This window comes from Pelodiscus sinensis, chromosome 16, assembly GCF_049634645.1.
Source record: "Pelodiscus sinensis isolate JC-2024 chromosome 16, ASM4963464v1, whole genome shotgun sequence".
Classification (NCBI taxonomy): Eukaryota; Metazoa; Chordata; order Testudines; family Trionychidae; genus Pelodiscus; species Pelodiscus sinensis.
Window position 1 is genome coordinate 5648922 of NC_134726.1, and position 17602 is coordinate 5666523.

A 17602-nucleotide genomic window follows, 5' to 3' on the forward strand; every position below is an offset into this window, starting at 1 on the left:
AACAAAGAAAAGGAAGTTCTTCTTCACACAGCACGTAGCCAATCTGTGGAACTCCTTGCCTGAGGAGTTTGTGAAGGCTAGGAATATGACAGGGTTTAAAAGAGAACTAGATAAATTCATGGAGGTTAGGTCCATTCATGGCTATTAGCCAGGATGGGTAAGGAGTGGTGTCCCCTCTGTTTGTCAGAGGGTGGAGATGGATGGCAGGAGAGAGATCGCTTGATCATTACCTGTATGATTCACTCCCTCTGGGACACCTGGCATTGGCCACTGTCGGCAGACAGGATACTGGGCTGGATGGACCTTTGGTCTGACCCAGTCTGGCCGTTCTTACGTTCTTATGCCCTGTCCCCCCCCTCAGCACCCGCGGGAACAACTGCGAGAACGGCGGCTGCAAAACGCCCCAGCTGCTGCCGGCGGAGAGGAAACCAGGATGCAGCCAGCTCTGGGTACAGCAGCCCAGGGTGCAGCAGGAGGCAGGCCAGCCCCTTTGGATAGGGTCTGTGCCCCCTGGGGGCAGGAGCCGTCAGGTCCACCTGAAACCAACGTGCTCCTGTTTCTAGCATCAGAAATGGCCGGAGGCAGGGCCTGCCCATCACTTGGGGGTGAGAGCAAGGAAATGGGGGACGCGGGTGCAAGCCAGGATATTGTGACCAGATCAGGGAAAACCAGACCCACTAACATGGAGCTCTCGGTCAGCGCCTTCCCCTTTTCCCAGTCTAATCACAATGGTCTCCACTCGGCTGTTCTCACCCCTTGTCTCCTGCTGCACACTGGGGTTAGAAGGCCTTTAGGGCCAGGGCTGTCTGGGGTGCAGAGCGCGCCCAGCAGGGAAGAGACCTGTTGGGGGTCCCAGGCACCTTCCACCATGTGCACCAAGACCTGGGGAGTGGGTCTGACTCCTCCCGGGGTTGGGCCCAGCTCAGCGCTGGGTGGTGGCTCTGGGCCCCTTTCTAGATGAAGTCTGCGTTAGATCTCAGGACAGTGTTATTGGTGAGAGACTGGCCGCAGGTCCGCAGAACCTGGAGGGGGACCCCCAGGACCGTACTGAGGCCCAACAGAACCACGTCTCCGGTAGCCTCCCAACTGGGCCCTTGGAGTCCGGCGAGTGGCAGCCCGGGAGAGGAGAGGGAGCCCCAAAGCCTGAGTTCTTGGAGCCCAAAGGGGGTAACCAAGAGGCCAGTGTCGGGGTAACGTGCCCCGTCACGCTCCCCAGCCACACGCCCCCCAGCTCTTGGTGGCCCAGCAGCAACTGGAACGGACTTTCTTCCAGAAAAAGGCAGTTTGGGGAACTCGGAGCCGCTCCCTGCTTAGCTTTTCCGCCTGGGCTGCAGGAGCTGCACGCTTCTAATGCACCGGCAGCCTGGCTCTCCGGGGGCTGCGCCATCTCCTCCCCTTCCTGCCTCTCTTCACTCCGCGCCCAGCCCGGGCCCTCCCGACCCAAGGATCTTCCCTCCGCCCCATTCAACCACCGGGGTTGGGGTCTGTGACTCATGATGAGGACCCAATGGGCGGTGCTGAGAGTGGTCACACCGTGAAAAGAACCAGACCAGCCAATCATTGCGTGCAGCTAAGGCCACGCCTCCTCCTAGCCCCACTGTGCACACGCGGTGGAACACACCCCTGTATTCACACCCCACACTATCATCTATGTGCAAAACATGCCTGGCCAGGTAGCACTGGAAAGTGAATATCTCCCTGGCCAGCAACGTCACGGGACAATGGACGCGGCGACATTACCTGCCAAGTTATGAACATCAGCTGGAATCGTGGCTGTACCAGACTGTACAGGGTGGGGGGACCTGATTCGCAAAGACAAAGGACAATTTGACGCCTGGCCAGGTGGCATCCAAGCCGAAGGGTAATCACCCATCAAGTGGCCCTTTATGGCAAGAAGGGAGCCAGGAGCAAACCGACCTGCATCTTAGCAAACAATTTAGCAACTTCCCCTTCCTCCCGCCACCGCAAGACTCCACATTCTCCTTGTTCTCCACTGGAAAGACCTCTGCCCCAGGGGCACGCTGGGGAAATGCATTTCAAAGGACGACTGCTACAAAGGCGAGGGGGCAAACTGCCCCAAGTTTTCCCTCCCTGGCCATTTCTCTCATTTCCATCAGACACTAGACGCAGCCCGTGGGCTCTGGCTGCAGGGCCTGCCCTGAAACGTGGCCAGCGACGCGCCTGGGAACCTGTGGTAAGAACCTCACTTTCCACCGAGCCTCCTTTGTTACGCTGAGAAAGTGTCTCGTGCGTGTTCTCCTCGGAGCCACTGCTCAGGCGGGCGCCTTGTGGCTTAGACTCCCCTCACTTTGCTCTTCCGTACACCTCTTCGGGGCCTGTGTGGGTGTCTCTGTTAAGGGGCAAACTGCTGGGTAGCGTTTCCTTCCAGGGAGAACGGGCCTTTGTTATTTGAACTCTCCAGGAAAGGGCTGGACAGTGCAGGTCAGAACTCACGTTGGGGGAGGGGAAGGCAGGACTGGGGTATGCTGGGGTTATCCTGCATGTGGGAACCCAGGCTGGTGGAAGCCACAGGGGAGCAGCAGGCAGCCAGGGCATCATACTGGCAGGCTGCTTGTGAGTGGCCCACGGGGGAGCTACCACAGCAAGGCACTGGGAGGCAGCCCAGGCTGTGGGATGGGGTGACACAGCATCTCCCCCTCTGGCCAGCCCCCCGTAAGTTACACCCACTCAGACTCCCACCTGTCCATATGTAACCTGGTCTGGGCCCCAACTCCCAGCCCCACATCTACCAGAGAGCCGAGTAGCGTGAAACAGAGAGAGAGGAGGCACGTGCCTCCCCGCAGGACTGGCCCCCAAAGCCAGAAGAGCGGCTGACCTAGGGAAGAAAGGCTGGCTCAGAGCATGGCGGGTCTCATTCCCTGGCTGAGACCCCTCCAAGCATGGAGGTTCCCATCAGCTGGAGAAACAAGCCAGCAGGGAAAGAGAGAGACCAGCTGTTTGGGCCTGGCCGACCTGGCGCTCGTCAGAGGGATCCTGGCTCGGGCTGCGTCCTAACCCCCCAGTGAGGGGAAGAGATGTGTGACAGGGCTGCTCACGCTTGGCTCACTGACCTCAGGGGCTGTTGGGCAGGGCACAGCAAGGGAGAGGAGAGAAAGAAAAGTCCTACCTTCCGTTGTCTTCTCTTGGCCGGGCGGCCCCTCGCTCACAGAAGAGGTCCCCGGAGAACCTGTCGGACCCATGTAGGGGGCTTCCCTTGGGCAGGAACTGGGAGCCGGAGCCCGGAGGCCTGTCTTGGAGCAGAAGGAGCTGCCTCTCTCACCCATGGATCTGACGTGTTCCCTTGGGTTGGGCACCGCCGGGCCCCCGAGGAAGGAGGGCTGGGAAGTCACTTGCATTATCTGAGGCTGAGACAGGAGCTTGAAGGAAGCAGCTTGCGCAGGAGACAGAGACGGTGGCCAAGGGCTCTCATTGACCTGGGCACTTGGGCACCTCCCCAGAGAGGGCGCTGCAGAGACACCACTCCCGGCGGCCGCCTCCCCTTTGGCCGTACCCGGGGGCTGCCGGGACAGACGGGGGCTGGTGCCGAGGCTGACCTGGAGCTGCGTCCTTGGCAGGGGTCTAGACGCAGAATCAGCACTCGGCGCTGGATCAGAGCCGTCCGGGGGCTTCCCCACCAGGCCATCCAGGCTGATGGGGAATTTCGGCAGCTTCGTCGGCTGCCTGGAGGGCGGCGGAGGGGGGCTGAGGCTGGGCTGCTGGGATGCATTGGCAAGCGGGGGGGAGGAGGAAGAGGAGGAGGAGGACGAGAAGGAGGGCTCCCTGCTGACGGGAGTGCTGCTCTTCCCTTGGAGCAAGGCACAGGTCTGGCTGCCGGAGCTCCAGGCGGCAGCCGAGGGAAAAGCCGGGGCTGGGGCGAGTGGGATGAGGGGGCCCTGATCTTCGGCAATGTGCAGGTCCAGAGAGGGCAGGGAGCCGTGGTTCGCGCTGGCCCTAGACACCAGCTGGGCGGGCCGTTCCGCCTCGGAATGGAAGACGTTTCCGTGGGAAGAGAATTTTTTCAGAGGCAGGCTGGTGACCGGGGCGGCCCCGAGGCCCCGCGGCGCTGGCCCCCGGGCGGCGCTCTGAGGCGCGTGACGGGGCGGGCACTCCAAGCTGGAGGAGGAGCTGCGGCGGCTCTCGCTGCCCGGGCCCCAGGCCGCAGAGAAGCCGTTGGGATCGGGCCTGGCCTGGAAAGAGGCGACGCGGGTCAGGCTGGAGCTTACGGCGCCGTTGGCCCTGGCCAGCTGGATGGTGCCTCTGTTGAAGGAGACGCTGGTGCTTATCCTGGTCTTCAGCACGGGGCTGTGGGCTGGGCTGAGGCTGGAGCAGAGGCGGGATCGGTAGGTGGGCGGCCCAGGGCTGGCCGGCCGGCCGCTCTCCTCCCAGCCTGTGGCTAGGCTGGCTGCAGGCAGGCCGGGGCCGAAGGGGGCAGAAGGCGGAATAGCCTCTGCAGCATCCTCCATATCGAACGACCTCTTCAGCGCTGCAGGGAGCGAGCAGAGAGGCGGGAGAGTTAGAACAGCACCCCCAGGCCATGCGTCCCACGCCGCACCGAGCAAGCCCAGCACCTGGCTCCCGCGGGCCCGCTCCGGCCCCCAAGGGTGGCCACGCAGCCTCTTCCCGGCCAGTCCCACCGGCCCTTCTGGTGGGCGCTGGAGCTGTGCAAAGACGTTGCTGGGAAAGGCCCGGACAATGCCCCTTGGGCCCAAACCTTCCCTGAGCTTTGGGGCCTTAGGGTTCAGCTCAGGTCCAGGTCCATCCTGGTGACAGCAGGAGCTGGAAGCACAGGGCACTCGCCCGCCCAGTGGGGCTGCATTCACACAAAGGGCGGGGGGCTTTGGAGACCCTGGGCCTGGCTTTGGGCAGAACTAGGCCCCAGTTTAGGGGTCTGGCCCCCACCTGGCACTAGGGAAACACGGGAGAGTCAAAGCCAGACTCAAAGTGAGATTCTGAGGGTGTGAGTCCTCCCTGGACCCAAGCAAGGGAAAACTTTCCCATCCCAGGAAATGAACCCAGCCCCACTTCACACAGCGTGCGCTACCCGGTGCCTTCCCTGCATTGCCTTTCGATCCTCCGCCCAGCAAGCCCTCCCCAGGGGGCAGAGACCGGCCAAGCTCTCCCCAGTGGGGTGGAGGGCTAGGCCAGGGTGGGGAGGCAGAGTCGGCTGGGCGCCTCTTTGGCAGCCTGCAGAGGAATTTGTTAGCAGTTCCCGAATGGGAAACCAGAACCGTGTTCTTGGCTCCCCTCCCCACAGTCCATAATCTCTCCCAGCTAATTGTGTTTGGTGTTTTCTGGCTTTGCTGGATTGTCTCAGGTCACGCCCTGCAAACACGCCCACTGCCGTGTGGAATACTGTTTATATTTCTATTATGGTAACACGCAGTCCCCCCTGCCAGAATCAGCTCCCCATGGTCTAGGTGCTGTTACAAACACATAGCAAGACCCCCTGGAGCCTACAACTCCGCCGCCACACAGAACTCTCCCTTCCCTCACAGCTAAGCTGCCATTTTCAAAATGTTTCCAACCCGCCTGCATGGGAGGACAAGCTTGAAAAAACAACCTTGCTGTAACGAATGCAGGGCTGCCTGCCGGAGTTTGCAGGGAGCCTGACAGAAGAGCTCAGAGAGTTGTTGATGGTCCCATTCGTACAAGGGGATCGTTAACTCTGGAACCTAAAGATGGCGGCGCAGGGTCAACCCATTACACAACTTGGCAAACCAGTCCAGCAGAAAACTTGTTTGTATTACAGCATCACTGCGGCCCTTTGGTGCTCACCCTACACACACACAGCGAGACAATCCTTGTCCCACAGTGCTTGGCTCGCCATGAATGTAAGGGGAGATCCAACAAGCAGGTTTAACAAAGAGCTGGGTAGGAGGCTGGCTCCTCCAGGAAGAGCGTGTGGGTGGCATCTCTACACAACTGACTTCAGCTCTGTCCCACTGCCACGGAGCAGCCGCACAACTGGAGCCGACACTTCCTAAGTGATGGCCCAGAGCGTTTTCTTGGGAGATTGACATTGCCAGCAGCAAGCAACACCCTGCTTGCTTTTCTGTTCTCCTTGAAGCCCCGGGTGGCAAACTGTTCTGAGCTAACTGTCAGACGGGGTCTCTGCTTGGCCACTTGCTAGTGCCTCCCAGAGGGCGGGTAGAGCAGAAGTAGGGCACTGAGGGTGCATCGGGGCAGAGGGCACCACCTACGACAGCTGATGCAGGAGACGCCGAGGGCCGTGATGTGAAGAGCAAAGCCAGGAGACACTGTGATCAGAACTGTGCAAAATATTTCCAGAGACGGCGAATATTTGACAAAAAGTGGCATTTCAAAGAATGCAGAAAGTTTCGTGCAAACTTTTCAATTTCTTTGCAATTCTCATTTTCCTCCACAACAACAGGGGGGAACCTTCACTTGCGTTCACTTCTTTGCAAAATGTCCTTTGTTTTGATTTTCAAAATGCCCTCACTTCCCCGTCTACGGGACTTGATTGGAAACATTGGCTATGTCTACACTGCAGCTCTTTTCCGGGATACCGGAAGTATTCCAGAAAAGCTATGCTGCATCCAAGGAACGTGTCCACCTTTCCGAAAAAAATTTCGGAAAAGCGGATGCCTTCTTTCACCATCCCTGTAAACCTCGTTGTACGAGGAAGAAGGGATGTGCCAAAAGAGGAGGTTTTTCTGAAATTTGGTGCCGTGTAAACGCACCAAATTCTGGAAAAGACTCTTCCGAAAGAAAAGCGGAAAAAGATACGCCAATTGCGGTTCACAATTGCCATATCTTTTTCTGACTTTTCTTTGTAGTGTAGACACAGCCATACTGAAACGGTAAGTGGCACGGACAGCCTCGAACTCTTGCCGTACCGGTCTGGTTTGGAATCAAACCAGTCGTCACCGTTTCTTTGCTGGTGAAATTAACTTTCTGGTTTCCAGCCAGCTCCAATTGTAACCTACACAGTCCGTGCTCTGCAAAAACAATGCTGTGTGTGTGCTTGGACTGCGCCCAGCCCCACGGCTGCGGGAGCCTCATGGAACACCATAGGGGCTGGTGAATTCAGAACGATGTCGGTAATAGACATGCTTATATCGAGTCTCCAGGGGCTGCTCAGCTGTTGAGACACGCGCACACACGCCGTTATTTCCCTAAAATGATCCCAACCTTGCACCAGCCCATTGTGGACTGACATCCTCTCCCACCGCTCGTTTTTAATCCCCTGCGTGCTGTAAACATTGGCGTGTGGGTGAGTCCCTTCCCTCCCGGGGCTGCCGCAGGGCTAAGGAAAACCTGGGGACTGTTCCACAGCTGAAGGTGCGGAGCTGCTGGGAGGGCTGGAAGCGACCTGGGAGCTAGCAAACTCCTTGTCAAGAGCTGGGGGGGAGGTTCTTTGCAGCAATGTGGGTTGTCAGCAAACCAGGGCAGGGGGGCTGAATTCCACTCTCACGCGATTCCCAGAATCAGGGCCCTTGCATAAAGGGGAGAGAGTGCCACGCCCGGCCGGAGCGCTGGTCACAGGGTGGTCTCTGCCTTGGCAGGCCACAGGCCTCCCTGGACCCGCACAGCTGGAACCCCTTCGTAAACACATCTGGACAGGAAACACAGCATCCAAGCCTCAGCCTCCTGCCAGGCCAAGTGGCGCTGCTCCAAGGGGGCCTCCCCGAGATACGGGCTCATCAGCTCCCCGCCCCCACACGCTCTGCGAGAGCTCAGCACTCCCCAGCATGTGGCCTGCCATTTGCTAGTCCCCCCCGCCCCCCACCTCCAGGCTGTTTCTGTGGATAGGCCAAAGGGTCCTGGTTTCTCCCTTCCCGCGGCTCTGCCCATAGGCCCTCCCCCCAAATCCGAGCCGGGGGAGGGGCACATTCCCAGCACAGACAGAGGGGCTGACCCTGGGAAGGACCCAGCTGGCTCTGCTTGGGGGGTGGGGGGATTATCCACGGGTCTGTGTGGAACCCCACGCCGAGATTCGCACCATCTGTGCCCACAGGGCTCCCGTAACGCCCCCAACTTCAAAGGTTTCAAAGAGCGGGGGCCCGAGCCCCCTTCCCTGGAAGGGCCCCATGGCAGGAGGGAAGGATGGGGGGCGGGCAGGCCTGGGGCTGGGCTCCTGGCTCCACTGCTCTGGGTCGGCGCCTCAGAGGTTTCATTAGACCCAGGCCCTGTGCTGCTCCCAGGCTCCCCTCGGGCTCCCAGGCGCGAACTCCTCCAGCCCTGCAACAGGACACAAGCAGGGTGCCACTGCTCCCCGGCCACACAGCAGGGCGCCCCCTCTCCAGCCCGGGACCACCTCGGCAAACCTGGGCACGGCGCGGCTCCGCCCCAACACTCCCTGCTGTGCATGGGGGGCAGGCGCCCTGCCTGCACCCATTGGGAGTGAGGGGTCAGAGCGCCCCTCCCTGAGTCCCCCCCCCAGGTTCCATGCTGCCTGCTGGCTCCTGTGCCGCACGAGGGGCTGAGACACAGACAGGCGGGTGGAAGGGGTCCCCCTTCCCCTCCCCCACGCTGACTCTCCGAGGGCCCTAGGAAACCAGAGGAGACTAAACCCGGCAGGCTGCAGGCGAGAGGAAACCCCCGGGCAGGAGAACCTGCCTGCCCAAGCCCTCGCCCTGGCAGGGCCGGCTAGGACCAGGCATGGTGCGCGTAAGGACGCTGCTTCTGCCATTCACCCACCAGCAGGTGCTGCGTTCGTGGAGGGGCCAGTCCCCTTGCATGAGACTTTACTCGGCTGCCTGCCCTGGTAGGTAAACGGGAGCCAAAAGCTCCCACCACACCAGGGCCATCGCCTTAGCCTGGCCCTGCGCTGCCAACCAGCCTCCAGGCAGCCCTCGCAGGCCTAGAGAATGCCCACTAGGGTGCCAGAGGCAGGGGAAGGAGGGTGCCACGTGGCCACGTTTCCACTAGGAATTGGCCTGAATCCCCCGGTTCGTTTCACACAGGCCACCGCAGCCCCACGGGAGAGCAGCGCCCTCATGGCTCACCGGCGGCGCAGCCGATGCAGCTCCTGTGACCGCGGATGGGCGTCAGCCCGCCCCGTCACACCTCTCCCCGCAATCCAGTGCTGCCCCCCAGCGTGGGCTAAGCACAGCGGAGCTGCAGCGCCTGCCTGCGTGGCCGCCCCCCTGCCCCTCGCTCTCAGGCGCAGGGCTAGGGAAACACAGCAGGAGTCTCCTCAGCTGCTCCCCAGAAGGGGCTGGGAACACGGGGCGTTCACTGAGCCCCTCAGAGACTGGACACAGGCCACGCTCTGCAGAGGGAGAGGAATTAGACACCCCCTCCCCTCCTTCTGAGCGCCTCTCTGAGCCGCCAGGCTGTTCTCCTGGCGCGACCTCTCCCCCCGAGCTGCCCACGGGGCGTGGAAACAAGGACCCCGGTGGGAAGAGAAGGGGGAGCCGGCTGGGGGTGCCCACGGCTCTGAACGCGGAGGCTCTTGGGGCTGCTGGCACCGTACATGACCCCTGCACAGTGTGGGGAAGCGGAGGGGAGAGGGACGCTGGGGATCCGAGCAGAAGGATCAGCCTAAAGCCGCCCTCGCGGCAGAGGGAGCGTCTAGGTCTGCTGCTGCTGAGTCACGAGGGAACGGGCTTTCCAGCAGTGTCTCAGAAACGCGCCGCATCCCAGCGTGAGAGGGCAGGGGCAGTGCAGCCCCCTCTTCTCCTCCTCTCCCCGCCCAGCCCCACCTGCGGCTCGCTGCCAGACTCACGCCCCAGCCGCCGAGGGGCGCTGTGGTAACCGGGACAGCGAGAGGAAACCCCCCGGGCAGGAGACTGAGAGGGCTGGGGGAGGGGCCGACATGGCACCTGGGCCGGGGCCGCATGGTGAGCGGGGCCAGCAGCGAGCAATGGGGTGGGGAGCATGAAGTCAGTGGCCAGCATGAGGAGGCTGGGGAGGAAAGGGGGCAGGAATGGGGGGGGGGCGGAGCGAGAAAGAGGGGGAGAACGGCAGGAGAGGGGAGAAGGGGCGAGGCCACAGATGCATGGGGGGAGGGGAGAGAGCTTGCAGTCTGGGCCCTGCCTCTGGGCCCTGCTGACTTGGCATTGTTAGCAGCGATGCCCAGCCTGCACCCGCCGCGCTCGCTACCGGATGCCCACGGCTGGACCATGTCCCTCTGGCGCAGGGGGCGCCCTGGGAGCAGAAGGGTTAACCTAGGCCATTCGAGGTATGCGCATTCTTTCCCAGGCAATAACAAGCTGCCAGTTTTCCAGGAGCCAGGCATCGGGTTACGCTCTGATCCTACCTGCCCTGCCCTGCTCCCATCCTGCGGCCACTGGCTCCAGGAAAGAGCAGCGGACAATGGGAGGGGGGAATCCTCCCCCTTCTGCCCCGGTCACCCCGCTGCCTGCAGGGGCTGAGGAGATAAAACGGGCCAGCCTGATGCTCCATTTCTACTCTCCATAAGGCCAGGCCATGTGATCCCACCTGGGGAGGGACTTCAGGGTCCCAAGGGGGACAGGCCAGGACACCTTACCTGCCAGGGATTTTACTGTCAGCCCACAGGCCCCAATCCCCTGCAGATCCCTGTCCCAGAGAGGGTGGGTGCTGCAGTGCTTATCCCATGCCGCCTGCACTCCTGGCTCCCCGCTTTCCTCTCTAACCAGAAGGGTCAACAAACTGCCGTCAAAGAAATGGAAGCTGAGAGTCACTTGCAAAGTTCCCTCTAATCTTTGCCTTCCATGTGCAGATTTTCCCATCCATGTGAAGGATAAATTTTTCTATGTGCACCGAGACATGTGCAAATGTGCACCACCCAGCAAAATAAAAATCCTGGGCGCTCTGCTAATCAGCTGGGCGGCATCGGAATCTTTCCCGAGCAGCTACACCAGCACACAGCTGACAGGGAACACTGTTCCCTTCCATTAACCTGCCGGCAGGAGCTGGGGGGTTTAGATCACCCCCAAACAACACAAGAGTCACACTGGCAACTGCAAGGTGGCGACACTGCGAGCTGTGAATCACCTCCTAGAGTCACCTCCCCAGCAGCGGCTAACACAGCAACAACCCTCGGCAAGAAAGCAAGACCGTGGGCCAGCGTGCAGGGATCTCAAAGCACTTTACAAACACCACTCCTTTAAGCCAGTGCCCCCCAAAAGGTAGGCAAATCGGCATTAGCACCCCCACTTCACAGAGGAGGAAACCGCAGCAGAGAGCAAGGGCCTGTCCGCGGGGGGAGGTGCCCAGGACAGCTCTCCGGTAATTGCTGCCCCCGGACGCTCTGATACAGCCTAAAAATGGTGTTGTTCCAGAGGGCAGAGACCTTTATTAGGAACAGTGTCCCCACAGGCAGCTATTCGCCAGTCAAGTGCCCGGGGGCAAGGACAGAGCCAGAAATCAAACCCAGGGCTCCGGATTCTCACGTTCTCCCACTCTTAGCAGCCTGGCGGCCAGGGGCCCTGACAGCTTAAAGCCCATCCCTCCCCCAAAGCAAAACCCAAAGGGGAGCTTTGCTCTCGCCTCCGTGGACTAGTAACGCTGGTGGACTAGTAACGCTGCTTCCCTGGCGCATCCCTGGCACAGCCCGGGATCCTTTCCAAGAGCCAGGAGGGGGGAGGGAACGCCTGGGCCCAGATAGAGGGGGGGAGTGTAACTCCCCCTCACACACACATGCCCACTTCCTCTCCCACCTCCTGCACCCTCAGCCCTGCCCCCAATTTCTATGAGAGCCAGAGGGAGCAACAGAGAGCTGAGAAGGGAGCAGTTTCCTGTTTCTAGTGGGGGAAGGGCAGCAGGAGGAGTCTTGGGCCCAGTTTTCGGCTCCCCTGCACCTACCACCCTCCCAATCCCCTCCCCTGGGAGGCTGCAGCCGAAGCCCGGGGGTTCAGAAAGTGCAAAGGCTGGTGAGAGGGTGCTGCAGGCCAGGGATTCGCACCGATTCTCCTTGGAGCTTGTCGACATGGGAGATTTTTCCAGTTACACCGGTGTCGCCAACTCATTCTAGTCCTGGAAGAACCCCTCAGGGGGACACTCCGATTCCAAACCAAGAATGGCTTTTTGCAGCGTGTTTACACCACTTCCAAGGGACCCACGTGCCACCAAACAAGGCCCCCCCAGATCAGGAGCCAGGTCTCCCCTTGAGGGGCTGTGCTGGTGTAACTACACTGGCACAGTGCTCCTAGTGTGGACACAGCGGGAAAGGGGGCCGCAGTCCCAGGACAGCTGCCCACGCTGGGGGCTTTTGTGGGACAGCTGTTGATCAGGATCACAGCTCTTCACCCCCCTGCTGACACAGCTGGAGTAGCACAGCTGGTACATACTGGGGGCTGGGGGGAGGCATGTTGAACCTCTCTGGTCCAGCTTGGAGGGCCTGAGCGGTCCTGAACCAGGGAATTTGCTGGACGAGGGGAGGTCAACGCTCTGCTTCTGGCTACTGGCCCCCAGGCTGCACTCCCAGCCGCCGGCCCTGGGGTTTTGCTCCTGGTCTCTGCTCCCGGTTGCTGGGGCTCCACTCTCCCCATCAACCCCAGGGCTCTGCTCTTCCCTAGTCCAGCATCGCCCCTGGCCCTAGCCAGCCAGTTTTCCCCACGAGTGCTCCAGCCCTGAAGCACCCACAAGGTTACCTGTGATGCAGGACAAGGTGTGATGCCAGACTATAAAGTCCAGATTACAAAGGTTCAGCCTGTATCCGGTTTACATTCACTCTACCTTACACCCGTCTAGCTTTCCCATGTAGACCAGTCCTTAGGAACTAACTGGCCCCCCTTAGCTGGGATATCCCAGCTCTGCCAGACTCCCTGGGTGATGTCTCCATGCCTCAGTTTCCCCCGTGCAAAACTGGGAATTGCACGTGTGCGTGTGCGCGCACACACACACACACACTGCGGCTGCAAGAGCACATGGCCACTGAGCTGAAAACATGGGGCAAGTCTGTCCAATCCCACAATGCCACGGCCCCTTCTCCACCCCCTCCAACAGAAACTGCAGGCGGCCTGGGGGCCCCTGGGTTTGCTCTCAAGGGGAGCTTGTTCTCCGGCTGGCTGGGCTGCTGGCTCCGGCTCCCCTCCCCTGCGCTGCAATGCTGAGTGGGCAGTGCCAGGGCAGCAGCTGGTACTTGGAGGCTTTTCCCCCTCTCCCTGCCTGTTCCGACAGACACGAGGGGGTGTAGCCTCCCCTCCAGCCAGCCCCCCCGGGGTCCCTCCCCACCCCCCCGACCCTCGGATTGCAGGGTCAAGTTGTGTCTGACTCCTACCGCTGGTTGGGTTTAGTTACCAGCATTCGTCTAATGCCCAAGCCAGCCTGCACGCCCAGCTCTCCCCAGCCAGCCCAGCCCGTGCTTTCAGGCCTCCACAGGGCCTGATCCCAGACCCAACCCCCTGCACACACCCAGCGCTGCTACATACGCCACACCTATCACACTCCCTCACACGGAACTACGCACAACTGCGCGCACACTTCTTCACACAAACACACAGGACTACACGCACAACTGCGCACACATACTCTAGTCTATGCACACTCCCTCTCACAAGCACACGGAACTACACGCACAACTGCACACTCACTCTATTCTACGCGCACTCCCTCTCACAAGCACATGGACCTACACGCACAACTGCGCACACATACTCTATTCTATGCACATTCTCTCACACAAGTTCATTGCACTAGATGCACAGCTACACACATACACAAACACACTATATTCTATGTGCACTCCCTCACACAAGTGCGCACACACATATACTATAGTCTATGTACACTCCCTAACACAAGTGCATGGCACCACATGCACAGCTGTGCACACGCACTCTGTTCTACGCACGCTCCCTGGCACAAGCGCACGGCAGCACATGCACGGCTGTGCACTCGCACTCTGTTCTACACACGCTCCCTGGCACAAGCGCACGGCACCACATGCACGGCTGTGCACACGCACTCTGTTCTACGCACGCTCCCTGGCACAAGCGCACGGCACCACATGCACAGCTGTGCACACACACTCTGTTCTACGCACGCTCCCTGGCACAAGCGCACAGCACCACATGCACAGCTGTGCACACGCACTCTGTTCTACGCACGCTCCCTGGCACAAGCGCACGGCTCCACATGCACGGCTGTGCACACGCACTCTGTTCTACGCACGCTCCCTGGCACAAGCGCACGGCACCACATGCACGGCTGTGCACACGCACTCTGTTCTACGCACGCTCCCTGGCACAAGCGCACGGCACCACATGCACGGCTGTGCACACGCACTCTGTTCTACGCACGCTCCCTGGCACAAGCGCACGGCACCACATGCACAGCTGTGCACACGCACTCTGTTCTACGCACGCTCCCTGGCACAAGCGCACAGCACCACATGCACAGCTGTGCACACGCACTCTGTTCTACGCACGCTCCCTGGCACAAGCGCACGGCACCACATGCACAGCTGTGCACACGCACTCTGTTCTACGCACGCTCCCTGGCACAAGCGCACGGGACCACATGCACAGCTGTGCACACGCACTCTATTCTACGCACGCTCCCTGGCACAAGCGCACAGCACCACATGCACAGCTGTGCACACGCACTCTGTTCTACGCACGCTCCCTGGCACAAGCGCACAGCACCACATGCACAGCTGTGCACACGCACTCTGTTCTACGCACGCTCCCTGGCACAAGCGCACGGCACCACATGCACAGCTGTGCACACGCACTCTGTTCTACGCATGCTCTCTAACACAAGCGCACGGCACCACATGCACAGCTGTGCACACGCACTCTGTTCTACGCACGCTCCCTGGCACAAGCGCATAGCACCACATGCACAGCTGTGCACACGCACTCTGTTCTACGCACGCTCCCTGGCACAAGCGCATAGCACCACATGCACAGCTGTGCACACGCACTCTGTTCTACGCACGCTCCCTGGCACAAGCGCATAGCACCACATGCACAGCTGTGCACACGCACTCTGTTCTACGCACGCTCCCTGGCACAAGCGCACGGCACCACATGCACAGCTGTGCACACGCACTCTGTTCTACGCATGCTCTCTAACACAAGCGCACGGCACCACATGCACAGCTGTGCACACGCACTCTGTTCTACGCACGCTCCCTGGCACAAGCGCACAGCACCACATGCACAGCTGTGCACACGCACTCTGTTCTACGCACGCTCCCTGGCACAAGCGCACGGCACCACAGTCCCAGCGCAGCTGATGCGCGATCACTGCCATTTACACGTGGGCTAAGTTTCCCGCTCCATGCAGTTGGGCCCGAGTCCCAAAGGCCGGAGCCAGCGCCCCCGTATCTAGAAGGGGCAGCTTGGGCGGGGCGGCCCTTCCCCCTCCTCTGGCTCCTGCTGCACGTCCGGCTCCAGGAGCTCTGCCGCAGGCCCTCGGGCAGGACGCCGGCTGGCCGGGGCTGCATGCCCGGGGGTGGCGGGGGCGCCACTGATGGGACAAGCTGCCCGGCCTGCACAAGGCGCCCGGGCGCCCCATCCCCGCCCTACCTTCGAAGTCGGAGAGGATCCCCTCCAGGTGCTCTTTGACGGACAGCTGGGCCATCCCGGCTCCCGGCCCCACAGCAGAGGGGGCGGCTCGAGGCTGGCAGGCCGAGCCAGGGGGCCGCGGCTGTGCTCCTGGGCTGCCCCTGCCCCCGGGCAGAGCTTGGCCGGCCGGCAGCCTGGGAGAGGGGGAGCGAGGCCCCTGCACGTCCAAGCCGCCCGGCCCCAGAGGGCTGCTGCTCCAGACTCACTCGGGGAGGAGTGGCAGAGAGCAGATTCCCCTCCCCCTTGCCCAGAGGAAGAATGACAGACCCCCCCCCCCCCCACAGCCCACCCCCAGCGAGGCCCTGGCTGGGATCACATTGGCTGCACTGGGTTGCCTGTCCCTGCCCAGCGCTGGGAGGGGGGAGGAAAGCCGGAGGAGGGAGGGGTGGGAGGCGGGGGACTCGGGCCCAGAGCAGCTCTTGGCAGGCAGAGGAGTCAGAGAGGGAGAAGGGGCGGGGCGGAGACTCCAGCAGACAGGAGAGGGGGGCATTTTGCTCCTGCCAGGCCCACGGCTGCCCCTAGCCCCGAGGGACGGGCAGTGCCCCACGTGCTCCCCGGCAGGGTCTGCCACCTCCGGGCGCCTCCCCGTGGTCCAGGGGTCAGCGGCTGCCACCAACGCGCCCACGGCAGGTCCTGCGCCCACCTGTGCTGCTCGCGGACGCCACCAGCCCCACGGGCCACGAGGATCATTGGCTGGCACGACCCCTGGTCCCAGAGGAGCTTAGGGCGAGCAGAGACTGGGTGCAGTAGGGAGAGAGAGGGTGGGTGTGGCTCTGCAAGGCAGATATTTCCCCAGGGCTGGGGCCCACCGGTCACGGATCACCCAGTGCTGCATCCCCACCAGCCAGGGGCCCGTCTCTCCTGGGCCCGTCTCTCCTGGGCCCGAGCCGGAAAGGGAACGTACAACGCCTGAGCCGGCTTCGCCGCCACGGAAAGAGAGGTGTTCAGGGATTCCCAGCCTCCTGCTCCCCTCTCTGGAATCCCTGAGTGGATCTGTGGGGTTGCCGGCAGTTTAGGAATCCCCCTCCCAGCCCGGCTGCAGCAGGAACTGGCAGGAAATGGAGAGGGAAGGGTATCGGGGCAACAAGCCTTTGCCTCTCCCTGGGGATTGACAGTCCCCACTAGCACAGCACATGGGGCGTGGAAAACCAAGCGCATTCTTCCCTGCTGTTCCCATGAACAGGTGGGTGAAGTAGGATTGGGGTGCCCGGCTGGCTCCCCAGGCACGGCGACTCTTGAGGGAGGCTTCACAGCTCTGCCAGGCTCTCCGGGTAGGGCGCTGCAGTCCCTCTCCACTCTGCGGGGCTCCTTGGGCGTAGCTCTTCCTCTCTGGGGCTTGGGCGCCCCTCCAGGATCTGTGGAACTTGGGGCTTGGCTTTTTCCTATGTGGACCCCGCAACGGGCTTCCCAGCAGAGCGTCTAGCAGAGGAGCCAGATTCTTCTGCCTGACAGCCACAGCCTCAGCCACACGGGCAGTTCTGGGGGTTGCCGGAGACCGCACTAGCGCAAACCTTCCTCTCCTCTCTCAGAAGCGGCTGCCTGGGGCCCAGTCTCTCCCCGAGCCTCGGAAGAGCTTTGGTTGCCAAAGCAAGGCTGGCGTCTACCCTGAAAAGCAGCGAAGGGCTTGGCAGGAGGTGGGTTTCCTGAGGCGTCATTGCTGCGACATGCTCCCTAGAAGCGGCTCTTGCCAGAAGAATCTCCCTCCTGACTTAGTAAGGGCCTGCCTATCCCAAGGTTGGAGGGGAACCTTGCATCCCCCCCCCCCCCCCAACACCTGGCTGGGTCAGCCGGGGACCCTACACACCACACCCGGCTCAAGTGAGATGACCCCCCACTAGGTTAACGAGGGCTGCTGCACCCCCCACTTCCCCACAGGGCTACCGCCAAGGCACAGTGCGTGGGTGTCTGGCAGGGAAAGGGTTAGTTCTCCAGAGGCCTGGGCAGGGTTGGGTGAGGGGGGTTCACAGCCCAGGTGGGAAGGCGAGAGAAATCCCTTCTCCAAACACAGGATCCCCCTTGCGGAGGCTTTCCCCAAACTACCCAGCTTGACACCTTTGAACCTACAGCTCAGCGGAAAGTAAACAGCCAGGGACTTAAAGGGATTCCTGGGCCCTGCCCACATGGGGGTGGGGGAGGAG

The 17602-nt window shown here is 61.5% G+C and overlaps 1 protein-coding gene across 3 annotated transcripts in view; it reads right to left on the bottom strand.

Moving 5' to 3' along the window:
- SEPTIN12 (septin 12) overlaps window positions 1-15723 on the bottom strand; it is a 51357-nt gene extending 35634 nt beyond the window's left edge. The window contains exons 1-2 of one of the 3 annotated variants that reach the window (XM_075899219.1): window positions 15426-15723; window positions 3128-4483 (exon numbers count right to left, since the gene is read on the bottom strand). In XM_075899219.1, coding sequence (XP_075755334.1) covers window positions 3128-4483; window positions 15426-15480 — 1411 coding nt within the window. In that variant the 5' untranslated portion in view covers window positions 15481-15723. The remainder of the gene's footprint in view (window positions 1-3127; window positions 4484-15425) is intronic. The other 2 variants (XM_075899221.1, XM_075899222.1) reach the window with 2 other exon arrangements.
- Window positions 15724-17602: the final 1879 nt, after the last annotated feature.